This window comes from Perognathus longimembris, chromosome 11, assembly GCF_023159225.1.
Source record: "Perognathus longimembris pacificus isolate PPM17 chromosome 11, ASM2315922v1, whole genome shotgun sequence".
Classification (NCBI taxonomy): Eukaryota; Metazoa; Chordata; class Mammalia; order Rodentia; family Heteromyidae; genus Perognathus; species Perognathus longimembris.
The window spans coordinates 28288026-28315467 of NC_063171.1; the positions used below are offsets into that span (position 1 = coordinate 28288026).

The following is a 27442-nucleotide window of genomic DNA, read 5'->3' on the forward strand; positions in this document are numbered from 1 at the left end:
AAAGGGGTTGGGAATATGGCCTAGTGGTAGAGTGCTTGCCTTGCATACATGAAGCCCTGGGTTGGATTCCTCAGCACCACATATACAGAGAAAGCCAGAAGTGGCACTGTGGCTCAAGAGATAGAGTGCTAGCCTTGAGCAAAAAGAAGCCAGGGATGGGGCTGGGGATATGGCCTAGTGGCAAGAGCGCTTGCCTTGTATACTTGAAGCCCTGGGTTCGATTCCTCAGCACCACATATACAGAAAATGGCCAGAAGTGGCGCTGTGACTCAAGTGGCAGAGTGCTAGCCTTGAGCAAAAAGAAGCCAGGGACAGCGCTCAGGCCCTGAGTCCAAGGCCCAGGACTGGCAAAAAAAAAAAAAAAAAAAAAAAAAAAAAAGAAGCCAGGGGGCTGGGGATATGGCCTAGTGGCAAGAGTGCCTGCCTCATATACATGAGGCCCTGGGTTCGATTCCCCAGCACCACATATACAGAAAATGGCCAGAAGTGGCGCTGTGGCTCAAGTGGCAGAGTGCTAGCCTTGAGTAAAAAGAAACCAGGGACAGTGCTCAGGCCCTGAGTCCAAGTCCCAGGACTGGCAAAAAAAAAAAAAAAAAAAAAGAAGCCAGGGACAGTGCTCAGGCCCTGAGTCCAAGCCCCAGGACAGGAAAAGAAAGAAAAAGAGAAGGAGAAGTCAGGGGAGGGGGGAGAATGAGAGAGAATGGCGCCTTTTGTGGGATATATATATATTTATATTTATATATTTATATATTTCTACATTTGTCAAACTGAAAAGAGTGCTCTGCTTTTTGCTTGAGATCATTCTTCCAGAACCAAAAGAGGGGTAAAACAAACATAAACCAATAAAGTAGACATTGCAATCAAACAAATTATCTCCAGCCCTAAGGGGCTTGGCATTTAGTGTCTACTAGGAGCTCCTACAAGAAGGATATGTTACGGGAAACCAAGTTAGTCAACCCGTGAGACTGAAAGGACAGGATAGAGGCTGGGTATTGTGGCACATACCTGAAATCCCAGTAATTGGGAGACTAAAGCAAGAGGATCCTGGATCCTGGGGCTGTGAATATGGCTTAGCAGTAGAGTGCTTGCCTAGCATGCATGAAGCCCTGGGTTCGATTCCTCAGCACCACATAGAGAAAGCCAGAAGTGGGGCTGTGGCTCAAGAGGTAGAGTGCTAGCCTTCAGCAAAAGGAAGCCAGGGACAGTGCTCAAGCTCTGAGTTCAAGCCCCAGGACTGGCAGAAAGAAAGAGAGAGAGAGAGAGAGAGACAGAGAGAGAGAGAGAGAGAGAGAGAGAGAGAGAGAGAGAGAGAGAGAGAGAGAGAGAGAGAGAGAGAGAGAGGCAAAAGGATCCTAAGTGTGAGGCCAATCTGGGATACATAGTGAGACACTGTTAGGATGGGAAGGATTTTTATTGTCCCGGATTGGCAACCTCAGCAAGCTGGAGGCTGCAGGTAGCTGAGTATGAAACCAAGAAAAGTACAAGATCTAAAAGTACTGTGCCTTGTATTCCTTCAATCACAGGTAGATGAGGAGTTCAAAGTCAGTTTGAGCCGAGAAGACTGCCTAGCCACAGCCATCACACAATCTTCACAGTTTTGAGCATATCTGACAGGATGTATGTGTCATCCCAAGCCCTCCCAGGCTTTTTCAGGGTCCGCTCCAAGGTCTGGGCCATGTCGAGGAGCTGTGGGGTGGTGAGTTTCTGCTCCGGGGACAGCTGGCAGAACAGGATCTCATTCACTTCTCCCTCGATTCGCCGGACATACAGGAGAGGGAATGCCACCTTGAGATCTGCCAGAACGGAGTCCTTTAGCCCCGAGTCTCGGCACACGAGGTTGAGGATAAAGACGCCTGCAGGATGGGAAGAGTAAAGACAACCACAGATGAGCAAACATGACAGAGACAAAGATCAACTTAAAATGTATATACCGACTGCTGTCCCACAGGGGTTCATGGCTAAGCAAACACACCCACCGCAGCAGGAAGCTTGCAGAGGATGCATCAGAAGAAATCGCCAGCCTTATTTCTTGTTCTTCTGTGTGGCTAACATGTTACCATTCTCTATGCCTCAGTTTCCCAATGACCTGTTTTAATAAAGTAGTCATTAACTGGGCATCAATGACTATGTCATCCTAACTATTTGGGAAGCAGAGATCAGGAAAATTACAATTTGAAGCCAGATTGGACAAACAGTTTCCAAACCGATTAGCTAGGCACAATGGTACATGTCTGTTGTCTCAGCTGAGTAGGAGACTTGAGATTAGAAGGGCCACAGATCAAAGCCAACGTAGGTAAAAGAAGTGAGACCTCAACAGGAAAATCTGGGTATAGTGGTGCATGCCTGCCATCTCTGATACAACAAAAGCACAAATGAGAGGATTGCAATTCAGGCCAGCGTGGGTAAAAAGCAGGATCCTATCTCAAAAATAGCCAGAGCGAAAGGGTTAAAGACATGGCTTAAGCAAGTAGAGCACCTGCCTACAAGCACAAAGTCCCAAGTTCAAATCCCACCAAAAAAAAAAAAACCAAAAAACAATAGTACTTAATATCCCCAAGGGGGAAAAAAACCCAACTTGATTGGTTCCACAGGGATGTTATGTACTTGACAGGCACTTCATGGAGCACTTACTAGTAGGTGAGTGAGTGAGAAGGCCACCCATAGCAATTAAACCCAGGGCACTACAGGACTTTACATCAAATATAATACATAAGGGCTGTGACCTTAGGGATTAAGAACTTTAGGGCTGGAAGCACGACTCAGTGGTAGAACATCTGCCTAGTAAGCATGAGGCCCTGAGTTCAAACTCCAGTACTGCCAAGAAAAAAAGAGTAAAGTGACAAGGTTGTAGTCTAGAGTTCTCGTTACTGAGTGTCACCCTGGGAGTCTCCCAAGCTCAGTTTCCTCACATGAAAACAAAGATGGAATGAAGCACTCAAGTGGTAGCCAGTGTAGCCACAAGCCATGCTGTGCATCTGTGTGGCAGATTCTACAGATCTGCATAATGCAAGCCCAGGTGCACCCTGTGTCTACACCCAAGAGACTCATAAATATTCCACCAAATGGTGTGAACTAGACCAGACACGCCCCCCCCGCCCCCACAGTGGAGCTGTACAGTCATACATAAATGAACACCATAGCTAGGCGCTGGTGGCTCACACCTAGGGGGCTGAGATCTGAGGACTGTGGTTCAAAGCCAGCCTAGGTAGGAAAGTCCATTATCTCCAATTAACCCCCCGAAAACCAGAAGTGGCATTGTGGCTCAAATGGTAGAGTTCTAACCATGGCCAAAACCAAAACAAGAATGATATGAACACCATGAACACACCATTGTGGCTGAGTCTCATAAACTCCATGCCTAGTAAAAGAAAACAGACACTCAATGCATTCCATATTCTACCTATTAAAAACAAACAAACAGGGCTGGGGATATAGCCTAGTGGCAAGAGTGCCTGCCTCGGATACACGAGGCCCTAGGTTCGATTCCCCAGCACCACATATACAGAAAACGGCCAGAAGCGGTGCTGTGGCTCAAGTGGCAGAGTGCTAGCCTTGAGCAGGAAGAAGCCAGGGACAGTGCTCAGGCCCTGAGTCCAAGGCCCAGGACTGGCCAAAAAAAAAAAAAAACAAATGGTGTTGTGGCTCAAAGTAGGAGAGCACTAGCCTTGAGCTGAAGAGCTCAGGGACAGAGACCAGGCCCAGAGTTCAAGCCCTATGACCAACAAAAAGCAAACAAAACTGGGAGTCCTTCACTCACATTTCTGGCATGGAAAACAGGAAATGCCCACCCCATCTTTCCCCACTTTATCCTGTGAGACTGAAATAAATTTCTGTCAACACTTCAAAAAATAAGGAGGGGGAAAAAAAGAAGGAAAACCTAAGCTGCGGTGACAATTAGATTCAGTAAAGTAGTCACCCTTGCAAGGAGGGGAGGAAGCTGAGCGCAGAACTTGTGGGGGCAAAGTGGCTGGCAATGTGTGGGGCTAGGAAGTGGGTGGGAGTCTATTTCAGGAAACTAATCAAACACACTTACATGTTTTTGTTTTTCTGGTGCCAGTACTGGGGCTTAAACTTGGGACCTCACATTCTCACTTGGTTATTTTGCTAAAGGCTGGTGCTTTGCCACTTGAGCCACATCTCCACTTCTGGCTTTTTAGCTAATTAGAGATATAAATCTCAAGGACTTTTCTGTCCAAGAAGGCTTCAAACTGCAATACTCCAATCTCAGCCTCCTGAATAGCTAGGATTACAGGCACCAGCACCCGGCTTACATGCTTTTTTGTGTGTGAATGTGTATTGGTTCTAGGGCTTGAATTCAGGGCCTAGGTGGTATCCCTGAGCTTTGTTTCACTCAAGGCTACTGCTCTACCAACCACTTGAGCCACAGCACCACTTCCAGCTTTTTGCTGGTTAACTGGTGATAATCTCACAGACTTGCCTGCCCGGGCTAGCTTTGAACCAGGATCTTCAGATCTCAGTCTCCTGAGTAGCTAGGATTACAAGTGTGAACCACCGGTGCCTGGCTACATGCATTATTTTTTTTTTTAAACAAAGAAAAGATTGTTTTTAAGGACTCCTTCGTTTTCCTTCTCCAACCTGTAGCTCAGCATACCTTCAGGAGTCAGGATGCTTCTGACCTTCTGCAGGAAAGATGGTTCCACAAAAGCTGGGGGTGGACAGCTCATTCCCAGGGTTGGGTCCTTACTGTCTACATCAAACATTATGACATCGTAGGGAGGCCGGGCTGGAAAAGAGAAGCAAATGTGTCCTTTTCTTTGCTGGATAAAACATGACCATTTACATTTCCCCACCCTGTCTGCTCTGAGACCTGTACTGGACAGGTGGCTAAAAAAGACAAGGAGGACATGATTTTTCCAAAGCACTGATGTTACAGCCCCAGAAATCCTTGCCATCTGAGTTTCAACTGTCCCATACTAAACTTCCACACATTTAAATGCACCTTCCACAAGCACACATGAACTGGGGACCATCCTAGCAGAAACATTACATATTATATAAGTGGGTTTTTAACCCTGGCAGAGTATTATAATCAACTTGAACGCTTCGATATCATTACTAAAATGTAGACTGCATTCCTGACCAAGTGAAAAATTCTGGGATGGTGGGAAGTAGATGAGAAGTGATAGGAAAACACTGGGATTTTCTTCTAGCCCTCAGGTCACAGCTGAGAACCAGTGATCTGGACAAAGCAGCCAAGTAGGCATTTCAGGACTGGCCCAGCTAAGAGCAACTTCTCCCACTCTGAAAACAACTCCTGCTCCACAAGAGAAATCAATGTTCTGAAATCTAAAGTTAATAGTATCTTTTCTAGCTGCTGGAACAAGAGCTGGCTCAAGAAACAAATGGTTTTGCTAAGTGAATGAGAAATAACTTGATCTCCTCCTTCCTATAATGTTTAAGTGACAGGCAATAAGCCTGAAATGCCACTGACTTATTTCTCACTGACTTATTAGCTCAGTGTTACCATTGAGCTCAATGGTAACACTGAGCTAATGACTTAGGTCATCAGTATATACTTAGGTGTATGGCACACTAAACTGCACAAAACACAGATCTGATTTTTAATTACCTTGCCTGTTCTCAGTGCTCAAGACTGAACCCCGGGTATCTTGTACATGGTAGGCAAACCCTCTACCACTGAACCATTCCATTAGCCTTGGTTTTGGTTTCTTTGCAAAAAAAAAACAACCTTTTGGCTTGTCAACACACAAGGAAAAGCCTGGCTCCTGTCTGCACTCTTGACGTCTCACATAATTTGAAACTAGTGGTCAGTGTAGATGGACAGGACCATTAAAAGCTGACCAGCAATGACAGCAGCAGCACCAGTGTGAACTGAACATGCCTGACACTGCAGCAACTGCTTCAGGTGTTTTAGCCTGGACCCCCAAACTGAACTTAGTGATGGAACTATAAGACTGATAGATCAAGTTTAGTTTACAATTAAAAAATAAAAATCAAGACTGCCATCTGTCCATTCCAGAACCCATATCCTCCCTCTAGGCTTCCTGGTTTGCCACACCCTTCCTGAAAGATAATCTAACCTTGGGATAACTAGGATATCCATTACTGAACAAGCAAACCCGGGAAGGGTGGCCCGAGCTCCCTCGCACAACTGACCCCAGCTGACTTCTCCCTGAGAGCTTCAGGACCTGAATAACACCAGAGTCACCAGGAGTCTATACATAAAGGTACAAAAGGAGCAGAGGAGTTACTAGTACCAGTAAGAAATGAACATGCCTAAGTACAGATTATTAGAGCAAATGGAGCCTTAATTCCAGTAGCAGGAGGACTATCAACACTCCCTCCCCCCCAAGTAATGGCTGCATCATTATCTCTTAACCTCAGCCCAATTAACATCTGGGGCTGTTAATCCTCTGTTATCACTGCTTACTGTGCATTGTAGCATGGTAGTTTAGTAGCCTCCAGCCACTAAATGCCAGTAGCAGCTTCCTCTCCACTCCCTATTTTGTGACATGAAAACTATGTCTGCAGATATTGTCAAATGTCCTGAGGCTGAGAACCACTGATCTACGTGGAAATTGTACTCTTATTTCTGATTTTTACCTTCAACTGAAGGACTCATAAGACACCTCTCAACATACAACTCACCTTTTTTTATTTTTCTTCCCTTTTGTTTACCCAGCTATCTTGGAATGGTAAGGAATGGCAAGGTCAGGGTCCAAAGAGAGACATATTATTATATTAGTGCCCAAGGCCACTCCTAGATGCTGCACTCCAATACTTAGCACAGTGCTAATAATACACCAACTAATATGGATATATCAAGCAATCTCAAGAGCGGTAGGAATGGAATGAAGAATGATGCCAATGCCACCCAGGGAAGAGATGAATTCTAGAGGCCTGCAGGCCAATGTTTCCTAACACTCCTCCCAGTGGTCCCACCTCAGTACCTTCTCCTGCACCTGACAGGCTGGTAATATAATCCAGGCCATCTGCAATGTGGACCTTCATCCGGTCACTCTGCGAGAAGCCGAACCACTGGGTGGCCACGTCCAACATGGAGGGGTCGATCTCCACAGCATCCACGCGAGATCTTGGGAAATGATCATGAACAAAAAGGGGGAGGCTGCCTCCACCCAGGCCCACCACCAACAGTGCCAGAGGGGTGTCTGTAATAAAAAAGAGGGCATCACTAGGCCATCTGCTCACTGCAGAGTGGACTACCATTCTGAGGAAGGACAAAAGAAGTCAGGCTGTCAGCTCTGCTCATAAATACAAGACTTAAAGCATTGGCCTCCTTCTCTCATATGAGATATCTGAGTGTTGACTGACATTTGAAAACAACTATGGCTTCACATTGACTAGATCCAGAAGATGACTCATGTGTCAGTATTATGGTCTCTTAATGACCCCGAAGTACTCAGCTGCATCATACCAAAACTCCCATAAGACTCCCTGGATACTCACATCTCAGGAGATGAAGGAACAATAGCCCAACAACCATAGTCATGATCATACTGCAAGGCAGGTGCAATGCCCCTTGTCTGACTCTAGACTGAAACATCCTTTTCAGACTTCATCCTGACCAAATAAGGATCTATCCAGTGTCATAAATCACAAGAAAACAAAGGCCCAAGTTCTATCCCTAATTACAAAGAAAACTCAGCAAGTACAAAAGAAGACACAATAATCAGTGAAAGGAGCTAGACCCTAGGATTAAAGCTAAGAAATGAGATTCTAGGCACATAACAGAACATTTCAATAAGGCATATTTGAGGACTGCAGGTAACATTGCCAAGTGTGAAATATGTTCTTTTATGCTAATGTGATCAGACCCAGATATCAATAAAGCTATCTCTGCACTGACCATAATAAGGATTTTTAAGTTAGAATTCAAAAATTTTTCATCTTGTGTTCAAGGAATGCACTACTGAAAAATCACATATCCAAAGGCTCTGGCTACCTAATTTTTAGATCTAGTTAACATGGATATATAAAAGGTAAAATTTCATCAAGGAAGGAAGGACGGACAGACGGATGGACTTAGGCACCAACACATGGAGCTATTTCAGATGACAGGTTGAAATATCTAGAGACTCACTAACAAGACAGCTGTGAGGAAGAAAAATATAAATATGCGTGATTGCCAGTTTGCAATCACTGCCCAAGCTACTTTTACAGCCTTCCATGCTCTCTACTGTGGTCAGGGACATCTCTCTCACCTAGGAGCTGCTCTGGGTTTCTCAGCAGGGTGAGGCCAGCAATCATGGCTTTATGGTGCTCACAGCAGAGGTAACTCTTATCAATGGGCTGCCCAGGGGCAGGAGGAAGATCTTCAGAAGCACTGGTAGATCGCTGCTTCTTCTTTTCCTTTTTCCGTTTCTTCTGGACTGAATGAAAGAGTTACACAAATGAAGTACTACTATGCTTCTTACTCTAGTCCTTGGAAGTAAGGGCTATAGGCATCAGTGTGCAGAAAATGGCTTGAACAGACTTGAAAGCCAACTGATAAAGAGGCAAGATTTTGCTGGGCACCTATAATCCTAGCTACTTAGGAGGCTGAGACCTGAGGATCATGGTTAACAGCAAATTAACTAGTAAAATGCCAGAAGCTGAAGTGTGGCTCACAGCCTTGAGTAAAAAAGGCCAAGGAAGAGCTTGAAGCCCTGAGCTCAAGCCCAAGTAACTTTCTTCTGAGAAATTAATGCACTAGTTTCTGGCTCACCTCACAGGAACAACAACTTGTAAACAGAGGCCCTTTAACCTGAGGCATTAAAGTGATTATCACATCTATTCTGGCACACAACTCCTGCTCCTTATTTCAGAAGAGAAGAAATAACCTCCATTCTGCTTATCACTGCAAGCACACTGAGAACACAGATAATAAGAAAGGACTGTCCAGAGAGCCACGTGGCTTGGGTCCCAAGGACTTTACTGTCCTACATCTTGGTCACTCTAAATCAACGTCCCTTTCTTTGCTCACGTGACAGCTCCCACTGCCTTGTCTATGAGGCTTTACCTCTGTGAGACGCATCTTTCAGCAGCCGGGCCTCAGACTGCACCACATTCCTGCTGCTTAGGAAGATCAGCCGCCGGAAGAATCGCCGGTCATCCCCTTGTACGTCTTCGATGACATACTCACCACTCAAGGGACTACAGTCTTGGTGCTGGACAGCCCGGACACCAATGTCCCCACCCACAGACAGAAAGGGGACCTGGAGACACAGCCAGAGACAAAAACGTCAGCTCAATTAGGAAACATGAGAAGTCACCAATCCCTCTGTTGGTATGAACACAAGGACCCCCACGTCAAGGTTCTAGACGGAGAGCAACAACTCGGAAGACTTGTCATTCTATCATGTTACTTGTCGAGGTGGGGGGGGGGGGGTGGGTCTTTATGTCTAAAAAGGTTTAATTCACCTTCTGCAAATTATGAACACAAAACTTTCTCCTAGGGGCTGGGAATATGGCCTAGTGGTAAGCTCACCTCATATACATGAAGCTCTAGGTTCAATTCCTCAGCACCACATATATAGAAGAAGCTGCAAGTGGCGCTGTGGCTCAAGTGGCAGAGTGCTAGCCTTGAGCAAAAAGAAGCCAGGGACAGTGCTCAGACCCTGAGTTCAAGCCCCAGGACTGGCAAAATAACAAAACAAAACAAAAAACTTCTCCTAAACCACTACTGAAATGTAACTAATTCTCCCCCCCCCCCAAAAAAAAAATATAAGTACTCATTAGTAACCACTAAAAGACCTCTCAATGCTACAGGAGAATAACACAAGTTTTGTTTTTTTTTTTTAAGCTGGAAGGAAGCCTCAGGAAGGAGCTACATTTATGAGGCATCTGGTCAAGGATACAGACAACAAATGCAAGAGGGGGGGAAAAAACCTCCCTAAATCTGGAAGTATTTTTCCCCTCCCCGAGTTATTTTATTCATTTGAATTTTTGTAAACCTTAGGATAAAAATATATTTCCCTGTGCTGGGAATGTGGCTTAGTGGTAGAGTGCTTGCCTAGCATGCATGAAGCCCTGGGTTCAATTCCTCAGTACCACATAAACAGAAAAAGCCAGAGGTGGCATTGTGGCTCAAGTGGTAGCAAAAGAAGCTCAGAGACAGTGCCTAGGCCCTGAGTTCAAGCCCCAGGACTGGCATCCGAAAATGACCCCTCCAAAAAAAATTGGAAAAGAATATTTCCCTCTCGGGGCTGGGGATATAGTCTAGTGGCAAGAGTGCCTGCCTCATATACATGAGGCCCTGGGTTCGATTCCCCAGCACCACATATACAGAAAATGGCCAGAAGTGGCGCTGTGGCTCAAGTGGAAGAGTGCTGGCCTTGAGCAAAAAGAAGCCAGGGACAGTGCTCAGGCCCAGAGTCCAAGCCCCAGGACTGGCCAAAAAAAAAAAAAAAAAGAATATTTCCCTCTAAAACTCCTTCACCATTTGTACAACTATTTCTTTTCTTCTTTATTTTCTGAGAAAGGGTCTTACTATGTAGCCTAGACTGGCATCAACTTGTGATCCTCCCTCCCAAATGCTGAAATTAGACATTTACCACTATGTCTCACTAATCTATCTCTTTGTAAAGATATGTCAAGGCTAGTTCCTTTTTTTAAATTTATTTATTAATTAAAAATAATTTTTGACAAGGTGTTGTGCAAAAGGGGTACAGTTACATAATAAGGCAGTGTGTACATTTCTTGTGATATCTTACACCCTGTTTTTCTTTCCCTTCCCTAGATCAGGTAGACATATATACATTACACAGTGTGTACCAAAAACATATACAGTAGCCACATGGCCTACGCCAAAGGAAATTCACCTAGAACTTTAAATGTAAAGTCAACAATAGAGTTTGCTTATCCTTGTCTTATATGAACATACATACATAGCTTTTGCGCTATTGTGATCCACTGAGAGGTCTATTTTTGGCCTTTATATGTTGAGTAGTTGTTAGGTTTTAGTTATATAATGTAGGGTCGCTGACACAAACCTGTGGGAAATACCATTTGACAAGAAGTTTTTGGTTTCGCAGACCTGGTCTCTACTGTCTCCCCCTCCCCCCACCTTAACAGTCATATATCAAGGAGATCATGCCCCTTTGTTTTCTGTGTTCTAGGCTTGTCTCGCTCAACATTATTTGTTCAAGTTCTGACCATTTCCCTGCGAATACCAATATTTCACCATTTCTAATCACTATGTAGTATTCCATTGTGTATAGGTGCCATATTTTTTGAAGGCTATTTCTTAATTAGCAGTAATTTCTGACCTTTCATAGAGAGAAAGTCATAACTGAAGTTTCTGGAGGATCTGGACCTCCTTGACATAATGTCTGACTCATGGATACCAACCCAGCCAGGAAAAAAATCAAACACACATTTATCCATCAATTTAAGTCTGGCAAGTGAGCAGGAACATGGTCTGGAAACCCAAGGTTTGGGACTTGTACTTTTTGTGTATGTATGTGTTTGTGCTGGTCCCAGGGCTTGCACTTAAGGCCTGGGCACTGTCCTGAGCTTTCCTGCTCAAGGCAAGCACTCTACCACCTGAGCCACAGCTCCTCTACCAGTTTTTTTGGTGATTAATCATAGACTTCCCTGCCTAGGCAGGCTGGCTTCAAACTCTGATCCTCAGATCTCAGTCTCCTGAGTAGCTAATAATACCCGTGTAAGCCACTAATGCTCAGCAAGGGACTTATACTTTTAGAGCAATCCTCCAGACACTTGAGCTTTGCCATTTATCAAAATAAATAAATACGGTCCTTAAAATAAAATTACCTGTCAATTAATCACGTAACTAAGTAATTGACAAAGTAGAAGGTATGACTGATTATACTGTATCATCATTTTATCACATTAGCAAAACCCTATTTCCTTCCCAGTAAAGCCAGCAATGCTATTATTTTGAAAATTGCACTGTGCTGTTTCGGCCCTTTTCATTTTATACCCACAGATAATGACAGTTTAGAGAAGCAAGATAGGTGAAGATGTCCTTTTCAAAAGCAAGAAAGGACAAATAGTCTGAACAACCAGCAGTTCAAAGAGCAGGAGCCAGTAAGGTGTACAGCATCTCCATCCTGCCATCTCTACAAAGACTCAGACACACACACCCATGCTGCTATAGTTCTTAATAAAACCAACCATTCAACTTCCTCTCTCCACCTCAGGGCAAGAGAAAATTATTTTGTTGTTGCTTTGGTTGGTTGCTTTTGTGCTGCTACTGAAGCATGAACCCAGGGACTCCTGTTCTCAGTTGGCTTTTGTGCTCACAACTGACTACTATTTGAGGCACATCTCCACTTCCAGCTTTTTGCTGGCTAATTAAAGATAAGCACTGCACAGACTTTTCTTCCTAGGCAGGCTTCGAGCTACAATCCTCAGTTCTCAGCCTCCTGAGTAGCTAGGATTTCAGGACACTCAATATCCCACAAGAAAATATTTTCTGCCCATTCAACTCTAAGCTAACACACCTCTCAAAGGACCAAACAAAGGTCAGATCCCAATTCTTCCAAGGCTCCTTCTGTCTTCCTGGCTACTGGTGCAAGTTGCAAGTGTAAGTTGTAGTGTAAGTCAGTGAAAGCTGGTATCTGCAAAAGCTTGATACCTTCTGCTGGGAGGGCATCCCGGCGGGGGCCAGCTCCATGACTCTGGCCGAGAGTTCAGCCTGAATGCTGTCCATGCCATCATACTGCTGACCTCGATGAAGGGCCACTGTGATCAGCCTCCTGAAACCTGCACTAGCTGCCAACTGCTTCCGGCCCTCCTCCATGCCAAATAGCCATTCAGTCTCACGGCCCTGGGGGACTGAAAAGAAGGACATGGTTACAGGGAGAACTGGTCAGAATGTTCAAATCTCACAACCAATGTGGTCCACCATGGCAGAGGGCCAGCTGCTTTCCCCGTACCAGTTTGTTCCTGTGACCCACAGAGGGGCTATCAACACCCTAGCAGACAACACTCAGAGCAAAGTAGCCCATTAGACATGTGACAGGATCCAAGGTGGATAAAAGTGTAGGCACGGCTGAAGGGAACAACAAAAAACAGTGATTAATAGCAATGCTTTCTCCATATCAGGTGTGACTTCAAGCAGTTCACAAATATAAAGTAGTAGAATCCACACACAACGCCCAAGATGCAGGCAGCATTCTCATTTTTTACAAAAAAAAAAAAAAGAGAGAGAGAGACAGAAAGAAGGGAAAGGAACTGAGGCACAGAAATTACATTATTTAAGTAAGTTCATACAGCTAGAAAAAGGCAGAGCTGGGACTCAGAACCAGGCAGCCTAGCCCAACTCCAGGTTCGCATCCACTACATGATTCATTCCCAAAGGAAGAGATAGAATTATGGGATACTTGGAAAAATGGTCCCACTGTCAAGAAACAAATCACCAGCCAAGATGGAAACACCTAGCATTTGCTTAGAATTTCCTACTACCCAAAGCATCTCCTCATACTATCTCATTGCTATCCATATTAGGTAAGCAAAGTATCCTTTACTCTTTTTTTTTTTTTTTCACCAGTCCTGGGCCCTGAACTCAGGGCCTGAGCACTGTCCCTGGCTTGTTTTTGCTCAAGGCTAGCACTCTACCACTTGAGCCATAGCACCACTTCTGTCCATTTTCTATATATGTGGTGTTGGGGAATCGAACCTAGGGCTTCATGTATACGAGGCAAGCACTCTTGCCACTAGGCCATATTTCCAGCCCCATCCTTTACTCTTTTTGATAACATTTATGTAAAACATTCATCACATACCCAACACAATTCCTCTGGCAGTACTAGGGTTTAAATTCAGCAGTGTTATCACCCACCTCTAGCTGCATTAGTGGGGATCAAACCCAGGCCCTCACGTGTGTTAGACAAGCACTCTTCCATTTGAACTATTCTCCCAACCACACCAGGGACTGTTTCTAGGAGCTTTCATATTTGTTGCAACTACAGAATAGTTAAATGACACTTTGTAGATGAGGAAACTAAGGCATCAAAAATAAAAATAGCTTGTTCCACGTCACACTATCAGCAAGTAACTTGGCCAGGACTGGAATGTACACAGTCTGTTTCCAAAGCTTACTTTTTGTTGTTGTTGCTACACTAATCTGCCTCCCTAAAATCTTAAGGGAAGCACAGATTCCTCACATTTCACAGTCCATTCCTATGTCTACTGTACAGTAACTAACATCTGCATGAGGTGTATTACCTGCCTAAATATATCTCTGCTCTCCTCCCTCCACAACTCCACTCTCACACTCCATGGAGCCTTTGCAATGGAAGATGAGAAAGAATAAGCCTCAAATCTAAGCACAGTTTGAGACAGCCATTAGTTATCCTTCATCATGTCTTGGCTAGTCTCCAAGGATAGCAATCTCTGAAGATTAAAAAAAAAAAAGTCAAGACATATGGATCCACTAAAGACCCCAGCCCAGCCCCAGCCCCTGGAAGCCAGCCCCTCCGGGGAAAGAGAGGGAACAATCCCAACTCACTGATGAAAATGGCAAAATGATTGTCCCGCGTTGGTTTCACGGTGGGGCTGTCCACCACGTGCAGGGTGTAGCGTGGCTCCCCAGTGTCCCCACTGCACAAGTCCAGAGACACATTCCCCAGCCCAGCCTTGCGCAGCTGGCTGCACAGCCAGGCATACTGCTGCCGCTCCCGCACTGCCTCCGCCAGCTGCTCAGCACTCTCCAGCCGCACAGGCTTGCCCTGCTCCTGAGCACATAGCTCAAAGATCTGAAGGGCAGAGCCAGGGACTGGCCTGAACTTGGTCATGATGAAAGCAAAGACAGGCAGGGAGAACTGAGGCTCTGCTTCCAACACCTGGTCCCGGCTGTGGGCTACTTGATGCACCCTCACCATCCACCCCTCCCGCGAGAAGTGACCCACTGCTTTCTTCAGGATGTGAGCCTGAGCCAGGGAGATGCAGAGGTAGCGACCGCCCACCTGCAGGACACGGCCAACCTCAGCCAGCATCCTGTCCACCAGTTGCAGCGTCTTCTCCTCCTCATCTGTCAGGACAGCATCCAGGGTACCCTTGTCCAACACCACCTGGAATGAGGCATCAGGAAACTCCATCTGTGTCATGTCCATCTTCAAGAAGCTCATCCGGGGCCTTCGACTGGCATTGCGTTCCTTCATCTGTTTGATGACGACCTCACTGATGTCAATGTTCACTATATCCTGATAACCCACATCATACAGCTGCTCACTCAGCTCTGAGTTGCCACACCCAATCACTAGAACCTAGAGGAAGAGAAAAAAACAAACAATAAAAGGAAGGTGTCAGGTGCCTGAGGGGGCTAAGTGATCACCCATTCAAAGCCAGCCTGGGCAGGCAACTGTGAGCATCTCCACTTAGGCACTAAAAAAGCTGACAGTGGAGCTGTGGCTCAAGTGGCAGAGCAGAAAAGTAGTTGCACAGAAAAAGCTCAAGACAGTGCCTAAGCCATTAGTTCAAGCCCCAAGACTGGCACAAAAATAAATAATAAATAAGAGGGAGGTAATCAAGGCTAAGGAATGTGCTTCCAATATTTCAAGAAGCAACTGTGATCTTGGCTACTCCAGGTTTCAGAAGACAGAGATGGCAGTGTCAGGAAAGAACAACTACTCTATAGTTGACTGTACTCTTATCACTAGTAAAAAACCACATTTAGTTACAAACTAGGTTATGTGAGAATGGAGCTTTGTGTTGCAGAAACAATTTGATTGTCCTTTTCTCTGAAATGAGCCCAGAGTACTCAGAAATTAACAAGAAATCACAGAATCCAAACACCTTAATAATGATAGTTAGGATCCTGCTTTACTGTTTAAAAAAAAAAAAAAAAACTAGGACTGGCTGGCATATCCCAATTTTACCAATCCATTAGTGCATTTGGCTTTACAGGCAACAAACTATACTTTGCGAGGATTCAAATTTTGTTCCCATCAGATTTTACCTCATGATATTTTGGAAGTCTACTTAAAATACAAACTGTTGACTCCCTTTCTATGGAGCAATCTCTCATTTATCCTTCAAAATTGGGTCCCAATGTTACCATGTCTGAAAAAGTATGATTGGATAAGAAGTGTATAAGCTCTGAAATGAAAACATGACTAAGCTTAAACCTCACTGTGACCACTTACTGCACAATCTCCACCATCATCTGTAAAACAGGTGCATAACTGCTGGATGCCAGTGGCTCATGTCATTAATCCTAGCTACTCAGGAGGCTGGGATCTGAGGATCATCATTCAAAGACAGCACAGGTAGAAAGGTCCATGAGACTACCAGAAAGCCAGTTCAAGTAGTAAAGCACTAGCCTTGAGCACCAAAGCTCAGGCAAGGACAGCACCTAGGCCAAGTTCAAGTTCCAGGATTGATACAAAACAAAAAGCAAAAAGCCTAACTCTTTACCTCAGTTTACGAGAACTGGAAGAATGTGTACACACATGCACGCTTGCACGCACGCACGCACAGAGAACACAGTATAAAGATTAGCATATAAAGCCTCCACCACAAATGCTACTTTTCTTCCCTACCTTCAAAACAACCCCACCTCTGCCAACCTTCCTGAAGTATGTACAAGGTTATGTCTTTTAGCATATTTTAATGGTACAAAAGAAGCTTCGCTGCGATATTTCCACTCATGCATATAATGCATTTGGTTCAAACTCACTCCCTGTAGTGCTTTATACCCCCCCGCCTTTAAACCATTCTCACCAGTTTCATAATTCTACTTCTATATATAAAGTACATGTTCATAGTCGATCATATTCTCTCCACACTGTTTCTGCTTAAGGGTTGCGCAGAGTTCCAGGAATTCGGTGAGCAATCGGCTACTTAATAAACTTATACATCAATGAAGCCACACACCCAAGGGACAGCAGGGTACTTAAGGTGACGGGCGAAGGATTAAAGTCATTGATTGGGGCGGCGAGATCTTTCAACTGAAGACTATTTTAGAGGTGTCTTTTGCCCAGAAGGGAGTACGGACTCCATAGCGTGTAGGCCCCTGTGTCCCCTCCACCCCCCCCTCCCCACACACACACCGCCGTCGGTTATCCCGGGACCCCCGTGATGGGCCCCCACCTTCCCCAGGACAACCCGGCTGCGCCCCTCACCTTTTCCCGGGGCTTGATGTATTTGTGTAGCACCCCGCACAGATCCAGGTAGGTCCCATACCACTCGAAAGCTTTCTTTCCCCGCTGCTGGAAAAACTTCTCCCAATAATCAACAGAGCCGAACTCCTTGGAGCTTTTCGGTAGGAGATTCATGTTCCCCCCGCCCGCCATCCTTCTTCAGGACCTAATCCCGGCGTGGTAGAATGTGGCGCTCGCGGCCGGACAGGCTCCGGGTCACTGCAGGGAGACTCCCGTCCACAGGCAAACGCCCACATGGATTTGTTTCCCACCCTTCAAAACATAAAAAGGTGACGGCGCTGACGCGGAGAACGCACGTCCCCCCGCCCACTCCCGGGCGCCGCACGTGGAGGAGCCCAGCACGCGCTTCCCAAGCTCGGTTCCCGAACCCAGCAACCATATCCGGTGCGAGGCCTGGTGATTGGCCAGCCTCCCAGACGAGCCCAGCATCTCATTGGTCAGTGAGTCTTCTTCCTGACACCTCATTGGCTGGGAAGCGCTAAGTCTCGCAGTTACTGGCGGCTCTGTTGCAGAGAGTAGCGCGTTGATGACGTAAGACGGAACGGAGTGGGGCGCGGGGCCGGAGGCGGAGCGGGGGCCGGAGGTGGGGCGGGCCGGAGGCGGAGCGGGCCCTGAGCGGGGCGGGGCGTGCCCGGACACTGAGAGAGGACGGCCTCCCTGCAGTGGGGCTCTGCAGGCCGGATCCGGGCGCGCGGCCGTCTCTGTCATTGTAATCCCTGTGTACTTCACCTCTATAATAACGATAAATAAATTATTTTTTAAAATATGTAATAACGTGAATAGCTAGGTTACAGGGGTGCCATTCTCCCCCCTAACCCAAGTGCAAAGCGCAACACGAAAAACCATCATTTCAATCATCCGCCTCCCACGTTGTCATTCTGATGTTAGCTCTAATACTTATGTATTGGACGAATACACGTCCATTTACTTATTTATTTTGTCCATCGTGGGGCTTGAACTCAGGGCCTGGATGCTGTCCCTGAGCCTCTCTGTACTTCAAGCTAGCTCTCTACCACTTGAGTCACAGCGCCACTTCGGGCTTTTTCTGTTTATGTGGTACTGAGGGGTCAAATCCCAGGGCTTTCTAGGCAAGCACTCTACCACTAAGCCACATTCCCAGCCCCACAAGTCCTTTTAAGATATTCATATCCTAAGGAAGTTCCTTTATGAAGAGCCCAGTTTTAATTTAATGTGTGTGTGTGTGTGTGTGTGTGTGTGTGCCGGTTAAGGGGCTTGAACTAAGGACCTGGGCTATGCCTCTGAGCTTTTTATTTGCTCAAAGGCTATTGCTGTATCACTTGAGCCACTGTTCCACTTCCGGCTTTTTAGGAGTTATTTGGAGTTCAAAGCCTCATGAAATTTCCTGTCTGGGCTAGCTTTGAACTGTGGTTCCCATATCTCAGCCTCCTGAGTAGCTAGGATTACAGGCTTGAGCCTCTGGCTCCAGGCAGCCACTGCTGTTTCAAAGTATAAAAGGTTCAAATGTGAATTGCTCTACTTCTACAGTTTTATCTAAAAGCCCTTTCCAACTAATATCAAAAACATTTTTCATGTTCCTCTCTCTGAGTTATCAGTTTCCTCTCTACCACAGATAAGAGCTAAAAAGAACCTATGAGGTGATTTCAGCTACTATGCCCACCCCCCAAAAAAATTCCTAATCAGGGATATTTGGGCCCATTTAGAAAGCACTGAGGGCTGAGGACAACCTTTGTGCTTGAAATATGGCACAATACAAAAGAAGCAAAAAACTATAGCCTCCACCCTCCATGTGAAAGCCTTTTTTTCTTTTAAATGATGGGGATAGTTTTTAAATTCTACACATATTTGCAGTACCAAGGCTTGAACTCAGGGGCCTGGTGTTTGCTGGGGTTTCTTTTTTTTTTTTTTTGGCAAGTTCTGGGGCTGAACTTCAGAGCCTGAGCACTATCCTTGGCTTCTTTTTGCTCAAGGCTAACACTCTGCCAACTTGAGCCACAGCACCACTTCTGGCCTTTTCTATATATGTGGTGCTGAGGAATCAAACCTAGGGCTTCATGTATATGAGGCAAGCACTCTTTCCACTAGGCCATGTTTTTGCTGGGGTTTCTGGTTCATGGCTTGAACCAGCTTTTTGCTGGTTAATTACAAATCCAGTTTTGTGGGCTTTTCTACTGGCTGCAAACCATTATACTCCAGGTGTCATCCTCCTGAATACCTAGGATTACAGGTACAAGGCTCTCTCCTACACATATCTGAAGTGTCCAATAGGAGCCACCCTGTAGTAGAAGTTAGGGGAGGCAGATGCAGCAGTAGGCAAGGCAATCACACAGAAGACACACATTGAACAATTACAAGGTAATCTGTAGTAGGGGTTGTGATAAGTTCTGTGGAGGAGAAATGTAAGATTCCATAACAGATACCTTTGAGCTCTTTCCTGATCACAGGCTTTCCTGGGGAAAGGATCAAAAGATTCTGTCATCTGACTACTTTGGTAAAAATTTCGTATCACCTGACTTTGTTCCAATAAAAACACAGTATGGGCAAAGAACCAAGAGGCATGGTTCACCCTCTTGAGGTCTCTACAAAGAACTTCTCAATACTTCTTTTCCCACATCTCCACTGTCCTGCTGTTATGACATGGTATGAAAAAATACAAAGAAGGGGCTGGGAATATGGCCTAGTGGCAAGAGTGCTTGCCTCCTATACATGAAGCCCTAGGTCCGATTCCTCAACACCACAGATATAGAAAAGGCCAGAGGTGGCGCTGTGGCTCAAGTGGTAGAGCGCTAGCCTTGAGCAAAAACAAGCCAGCAACAGTATTCAGGCCCTGAGTTCAAGGCCCACGACTGGCAAAAAAAAAAAAAAAGACGAAGTGAGTTTTAACACAGCAGCTCCTTATATAATGCCTGAAAATGTAATTATTCTCTATAGTATGTTAAGACTAAGAAAGTAAATAACTTACTTGTCTCTACGCTAAAAGAGACTCCTGCCTCCCTTCTTTGAGACTAAGAAAGCAGAAACAACCAGAGCATGTTAACATACTAGAGATGTTCTAAATTTGTTTGAATCATTAATATATAACTATTTCAGATTTTTGTAAATTAGACTCTAAGGCTAGTCTCAAAATACTTGAAACATTTAAAGGTTTAGGTAATCCATGTGGTTGGAGGTGTGGCTTAGGTAGTTGAGCTGCCAGCCAATGAACAAAAGCATCAGATACTGAGTTCGTTTTAGTTTTAGACCAAAAAAAACTAAATCTAATTGGTAGGCATGTATTAAAATTATTATGGTTTATTTAAGCCAATTAGATGTTAAAATGCTTTGTTTTCTTAAAATTCCCTAATCATTAGTTAGATTGCCTTACAATTACCTGTATAATTTAAAATTAAGACTGTGTTTATGTAAAGTCATTTAATATTGTAGAGTTTACTTCTGAAAATATAACTCCAGACTTGCATAATTTTCAGGTTAATCTTAACTAAAATATATAAAGTTTGATAGTAGTATTCAATTTGTTGGTTGTTACTAAAATTATCTGTAAAATAAGGAGTAAGAAATTAAGCACTTTCTGATAATTTGGTCTAGAACATCTTGAAGGCAGAATAATACCCCCCCCAAAAGATATTTACATCCTAATTACCAGAATTTGTGACTATGTTACATTGCAAAAGAGAATTAGGGCTATAGATGCATTTAAGGTTACTAATCAGTTAATATTAAAATAGGAACATTAGACTGCCCAAGTAAACCCACTGTAATGACAATGGGTCTTTTAGAATAGAAGAGGAAGAACTGACACTATGATAAGATGAAAAGGATTTGGCCTGGTGTTGATGACTTTGGAGAAGGAGAGGGAAGCCATAAACCAAGGAAAGTGGGGAGTGCCCCAGAAGCAGAAGGAGAGTGATTCTCCTGTAATGCCTGCAGAAGGAATCCAGCTGCACTGATGCCATTTTTCTAGTCCAGTAACACCTGTGTCATCCTTCCGACCTCCAGAACTACAAGATAATAAAATTGTCCTTTTATGCACTAAGTTTTTGGTAATTTATTACAGTATCAGTAAAAATCTAACACAAAAAAATACATATGAAAGGGAGGAACATAAAGTTGGAGGCACGGCCCCGTTGGTAGAGCACCAGTCAAGAAGCAGAAGTTTAAGGTACCAAGTTGGAGTCCAGATCTCAAACCTGGGTGAAAAAGGAAAGGAAGGAAGGAAGGAAGGAAGGAAGGAAGGAAGGAAGGAAGGAAGGAGAGAAGCTAATTTAATGTTGGGGCTGAAGTTCTGCATGACAGCAGCAGATCAAATGAGAAACAGTCAAAACAAGTTTTTGAGGTGTCTTTAATTCCAAGCATTTAAATAGCTTGTCAAGAAGCCAACAGAGTACAAGAAGCCAACAGAGAACCAAGGTCATGATAGTTGGAAAGAAATTTATCTGAGAATTATTTTTGAGAAAGATTGAAGTGTTTGCTTGCTTACTGAAGGCCTTATACTGGTTCCCACAATGCCCTCTAGATGGCCCAGGAAATCGTCTGTAGAAGACCCAGGGAAGGACAAAGGGCATCATTTGTAGAACTGTGAGTAGCCAGGAATGTCGAGGTCATTGTGCAAGTGAAACTCAGAACCAGAACTAAGTGACCATCACCTCACCCTGCGTGCATTTCTGTGGGCTCTTGGACTTCTCACATTCTGCCAGAAACATCCAGTGGACATAGTGATCCAAGACATTAAAGTACTTCATGAGTGGGCTGTAAAGCTGGGTAAAGGGAATCTCTCCTTGATGAACAGGGAGTGGCTCATATAATACTGGAAACTATTTCATCCTGGAAATTTTGGTAAATAGGTTTGTTTTCCACATTTGGGATGTTGAGAAATCAACAGTTCCTGTGTCTTGGAATAATAGAAGACAGACCACACCCTAGGGTAATGTTAGACCTTTTTATTAGCTAGGTGTCAACAATTTCTTGAAGATAATATTGACCTATGAAATCATCCTCAAGCTAATATTAGATTCTTAAGATTGGGATAATAGTATTTCTTACTTTGTAAAACATTTGTCATTTGCTAAGAATCTTTCTCATACATTACTCCGTATTTACAGGAAGGAAATTAAGACTTGAGGAGTTCATTTTCACATTAGCAGACTTGACCCCTCTGACTACAATAACATTAGTTAATTGGTGTCATCCTAGGAGATGGTTATAACTGGTTTCTCATACATGCACTCAAATTTATTGAGTGAATTTATTGTGACTGTGATTGAATTCAGCCATAATTGCCATTGGGTATATTTGATTCCCAGGATTTTCTTCATTCTTTGGCTTTCTATTCTGGGTGTACAGATTTCCTCATATGCCCAGACTGTGAAACATTTGTGTCCTCTTTGATGGGAGGAAAGGACATAGATAGGAAGTCTTTGGGGCCAAGAAGCAATTCATAGCAAAAAAACTGGAAAGTCAGGGCAGATGAGGGAAAGTCTCCATGGCCTGTGTCTGGTGCAATGAACCACCAAATGAAGGGTACACAGGCCTCCTCAGAGTGTGAATTTTGTGAAACTTTCTGACTGGGTCTATTGTCTGATGGCCTGTTTCCATCTCTTGTTTACAACATTTACCATGCAAAACCCAACGTGATTGTTTAAACTAATACTATGTTTAAAATTTGCAACATATTTCACATGCCATACCATATCATTTAAAGTATACACTTTGGGTCCCATTTGCAGCTTAAATAGTGGGAACCATTGCACTGGGGACTGATTACAATGTGTCCTCCATAATCACATTCTAAAGTTCAGTTATTTTTACAAGAAAACCATTTACAAAACAACTTATTTTTCTCCTAAACTCTTTCACTTGTCACTCTTAGTCATGAGCATCTCATGTATCCCTTTTTTTTAAATCTCAGTCCACAACTCACAACAAACTATTTTTCACCACCAAGAGAATGGATTTCAAAACCAAATTTAAAAAATAAAATGTATTCAAGTGCTCCACCCAAGTTGTTTTTGTTAACAGTCAGATCCACAGTCCTCAAAGAAATTCCCTTTAGTCCAACAAAAAAAAAAGTTACGGGTAATTCTTCCTCCCAAATAAAATGATGTTCTCGCCCATGAGAGTGAAGAAAGTCTTATTTCCTCAGAGGAGAATTTCAAATTTCAAATGCCAGAACTTTTTACTTTCCCTAATGCATCTTTTAATAATGTATTTTTATCCTCATTGATCTGACCCTTGGTACAAGGGCTTCCTCAGTATAAGGGACTTCCCTCAAAGAACTAGCTGTATTGTTTGACAACTCAAAAGATCAATGTCCTCAGAGACTATGGTGTGTTATTTCTGGAGATCGCTGGAGAGGAAACCCTAAATATGCAAAAACTATTTACCACAGAGGATGTGAATATGGTGTTTAGAATTAGAAAAATCCAGTACTTTCTCAGACTGTGAATTTTGTGAAACTTCCTGACTGGGGTCTGATGGCCTGTTTTTGTCTCTTGATCACAACAATCCATTCAAAAGTCAAAGTAAAAATTTCTTTAACTATTACCATTGTAAATATTGAAATATGTTTCATATGCCATGCAACTTATCATTTCAAGTATAGACCTTGGTAATTTTTAGTACACTTATGATGCTTTGCAACCAACACCACTAGCTGATTCCAGAACTGTTATCCTTGTTTGTTTGCTTATCATGCCAGTTCTGAGCTTGAACTCAGGGTCTGGACACTGTCCCTAGCTTTTTTGCTCAAGATTAGCACTTAACCACTTTAGCCATATCTCCACTTCTGGATTTTTCTGTGATTAATTGGAGATAAGTCTCATGGACTTTGCTGCCTAGACTGGCTTCAAATCACGATCTTCAGATCTCAGCCTCCTGAGTAGCTAGGATTACAGGTGTGAGCCAGTGGCACCCAGATCCAGAACATTTTTATAACCACAAAAAGAACCTACCTGTGATAGTTAATCCTATGTCCCCTGCCTCCTTCCATTCCATATACTCCAAATGTCACTTATCTGCTCTCTGTCTCTTTAGATGCACAGTTTAAATGTTTCACATAAACAGTGACATAATGTGTCATTTTCTGTGACTGGTTTCTATTACTTTGCCCAATATTTCCAAGTTTCATCAATGATATAGTAGGCTACAGCTCTTCTTTCCATTTTATGATTGAATAATATTTGATTGTGCCTTCTATTGTGTAAATCTGATGTTGTGTATCCATTTGTCAATAAATGGACACTGGATTGTTTCCACTTTGGGATTATTACTATCTTAACTATATTTAGGTGTACAAATTCATGTTGTCAACTACTTTCACATGGTCGTGCAAGAGATGTCTTGGACTTTTCATTTTGCACAACACAATTCTATTTTCTAACTTCCATGTATTTGACTACTTCAGATGCCTCGTGTTCACTGGAGCTGTACACTATTCATCTGTGATTAACTTACTTCTTGCAGCATATTAAGGTTCATATTGTATCATGTGATAGGACTGTTTTCTTTTTAGAGGCTGAATAGCATTCCATTACACACACACACACACACACACACACACACACACACACTTTTTTTTGAGGAAGAAAGAGCAGGGCAGTGCCTGATGCTTGGTAAGGAGAGAGAATAGGAAAAGATGATATTGGACCATAGGGAACAATTAAGATAGTAAGTTTTAAGTGATTTTAACACTTTTTCAAAATATGGAACACTTCACAAATTTCCAAGTGGTCTTTGTGCAGGGGCCTTGCTAATCTTTGTATTGTTCCAATTTTAGTATAAGTGCTGCCAAGTGAGAGCACTTCACACTATTTTTGAAATAATTTTGTTTGTTTATTTTGTTTTTTGCCAGTCCTGGAGCTTGAACTCAAGGTCTGAGCACTGTTGCTGACTTCTTTTTGCTCAAGGCTAGCACTCTACCTCTTGAGCCACAGAGCTACTTCCAGCTTTTTTTATATATGTGGTGCTGAGGAATTGAACCTAGGGTTTCATGTACACAAGGCAAGCACTCTTGCCACTAGGCCATATTCCCAGCCCTTGAAATAATTTTTAATGCTAATTTTTTCCAGCCTAATGACCTTTGTTCTAGCTGTCCTTTCCACCTGGACTACCCTCTCCCTTGCTTTTTAGTGATTGCTTTCTTTTCATACTTTTGGCTTCAGCTTCAAAGTGATCTCTTTAGAGAAATTACCTTCCAGCTCTAGGTTTTGAAATAGGCCTCCTTGAGTCTGTATCAATCATTTGTTTGTTCTTACTGAAATATTCATCATAAATTATAATTGTATAACTTACTTACTTTTTGTCTCCCTTTTTTTTCTTGCTACAATAGGACATCTGTGAGGACAGTAACTGGTTCTGTATTCCAAACTGCACTCCTGGCTTAGTAGTAGACACACAGCAAATGGCCAATGAATTTTTTTTTGAATAAAAAAAAACAAAACAACTACTAGTCCTTGCAAACCAGAAGGAGTAGCATCTGCCTCCTGGGATTGCTTTGAAAGACAGGCAAACTCACTCCCACATCACAGGGCTGGCCACACAGGAGGAACTTAACCCTTCTTTGTAAGACAAGGTTTTCTGTGTGTGATGGTGAAGACTGAACTTGCACATGCTAAGGACATGCTCTGCCATTTTGCTACTACCCTCAGCCTAAAGGTAAGGTATTTGTATTGTATCGGATGATCTTCAAATGTCAATTCCACCCCCCAAAAATTCCCAGGAATGGTGCAAGGGTCCTGCAAAGGAGTAAGCAGAAAACCTGCATTCTAGCAGGGAGCTCAGTCCTTCCAGCAAGTGGCCTCTTTCATACCTAGGACTATGATTACAGAAGCTTTTCTTTGTTCAGACTTCCTCATGCCCTCAGAGTTGTCCAATCTTTATGGAAAGGATGAAATATTTAAAGCAGGTATTCTAAATCTAGGGATGCCAGAGGATGCGTGGGTAGAATTCCAAGGTTCTCTAACCTTGGTCGGGGGAAGAAACATCTTTATTGATATTAACTTTGAACAGAAACTTAGCACTTCTTTCTCCTGTAAATTTAGTCACCTTCAGAAAGCATGAGCAGAGTGACTATGTGGAATCCTAAGAGATTTCATTTATTTAAAGACAATGATATTGACATGGTTTTATATTGGTTGTTATCTCGTTTTCTTTTATTTCTTCATTTTATCATTGTAAGACACAAATTTTCATTCCTCGCATGTTTATTTCCCTTTCTGGTCTTGAAGTGCCAAGGGAAAAATCAATGCCAATAGGACCAAACCCTCACTAACCCATCTATAATAAGGAAATGGTGTAGGGAAGAGAAGCTAATCTACAACAATGGGGAAACTCCACATTATCTTGTCTATGAGGTGAGCAGAAGAATATGAAGACATTTTATAAAGTGCGTGTGATAGTCTTTAAACAGATTTTTTTTATAAAGTAGTGATTCTCCCCACCCCCCTCCCATATATACAGTTTTTCTGTATGGGAAATGAACCTTGTGTTGAAAAGGTCATTATGAAATATATGTCTAGGCTTTTTATGCCCTGAGGACTCAAAATTACTCTAGCTTTCACTTCCCTTAGTTTTTTTCTTTATTTTTTTCCTTATCTTTTCTGCTTGAAAACAAACTTTGTTAAATTAGAGCCGGCTCAACAAATATTTATTGGGTGCTTAATCTGTGCAGAGTAGCACGAGAATTAAAAGTAATCTAAGAAGAGTCCTTGATTTAAAGGAGCAATTAAAAAATCATCAGTTCTCCAGGCACTGGTGGCTCACTCCTAGCTACTCAGGAGTCTGAGATATGAGGATAGTGGTTCGAAACCAGCCTGGGCAGGTAAGTCCGTGAAACTCTTATCTCCAATTAATCATCAGAAATGGTGTGGTCGCTCTGAGTGGTAGTGTGGTAGCCTTAAGCAAAAGAGCTCATGGACAGTGCCCAGGCCCTGAGTTCAAGCCCCACAACCATAGTCAACAACAATTAAAAAAAAAAAGGATTCCTAGCTATTCAGAAGACTGAGAACTGAGGATCTCAATTCAAAGCCAGCCCAAGCAGAAAAGTCTGTGAGACTCTTATCTCCAATAAACGACTCAGAAAAAGCCATAAGTGGTGCTGTGCCTCAAGTGGTAGAGCACTAGCCTTGAACAAAGGAAATAAGGAGCCCAGGGACAGTGCCCAGGCCCTGAGTTCAAGCTGTAGGACCAGCAAAAAAAAAAAATGTCAATCTAGCTTGGATCCTTATTGTTCCAGAATCATATTTTTGTTCAAATAAACTGCTCAGAGATGAGGGAAGTAGAAGAGCCTTTAAAGATGGAACTTAGTGTGAGGTAGTGACTAGGAGTGACCCTTAGGTCACCAGACTAAAGACAATTAC

General features: G+C 43.4%; 1 protein-coding gene and 1 non-coding gene across 3 annotated transcripts; both read right to left on the reverse strand.

Moving 5' to 3' along the window:
- Positions 1 to 1392: 1392 nt before the first annotated feature.
- On the reverse strand, positions 1393 to 17471 carry Mettl13 (methyltransferase 13, eEF1A lysine and N-terminal methyltransferase). Of its 2 annotated transcripts, XM_048358319.1 has the most exons (8): positions 17073 to 17471; positions 14459 to 15215; positions 12584 to 12783; positions 9002 to 9197; positions 8205 to 8372; positions 6933 to 7151; positions 4613 to 4744; positions 1393 to 1853 (listed from the first exon to the last, which is right to left on the reverse strand). In XM_048358319.1, exons 1-8 carry the CDS (start codon positions 17241 to 17243, stop codon positions 1579 to 1581), a joined length of 2118 nt encoding a protein of 705 aa, XP_048214276.1. In that variant the 5' UTR covers positions 17244 to 17471; the 3' UTR covers positions 1393 to 1578. The 2 variants fall into 2 exon arrangements, with proteins under 2 accessions (XP_048214276.1, XP_048214277.1); XM_048358320.1 differs by lacking the exon at positions 6933 to 7151.
- A 7310-nt stretch (positions 17472 to 24781) lies between these two features.
- On the reverse strand, positions 24782 to 24886 carry LOC125360333. Its single transcript, XR_007212722.1, has one exon. It is a non-coding gene; the product is annotated as a U6 spliceosomal RNA (small nuclear RNA).
- Positions 24887 to 27442: the final 2556 nt, after the last annotated feature.

What these genes read in the sequence shown, in the direction of transcription:
- Mettl13 (XM_048358319.1), bottom strand. Translation starts at nt 17,243, where the DNA reads ATGGCGGGCGGGGGGAACATGAATCTCCTACCGAAAAGCTCCAAGGAG. An exon ending in ACATCAAGCCCCGGGAAAAG is followed by an intron (nt 15,216 to 17,072) that starts GTGAGGGGCGCA and finishes CTCTTCCTCTAG; the next exon opens with GTTCTAGTGATTGGGTGTGG. An exon ending in GAAAGATGCGTCTCACAGAG is followed by an intron (nt 8,373 to 9,001) that starts GTAAAGCCTCAT and finishes TCTTTCATTCAG; the next exon opens with TCCAGAAGAAACGGAAAAAG.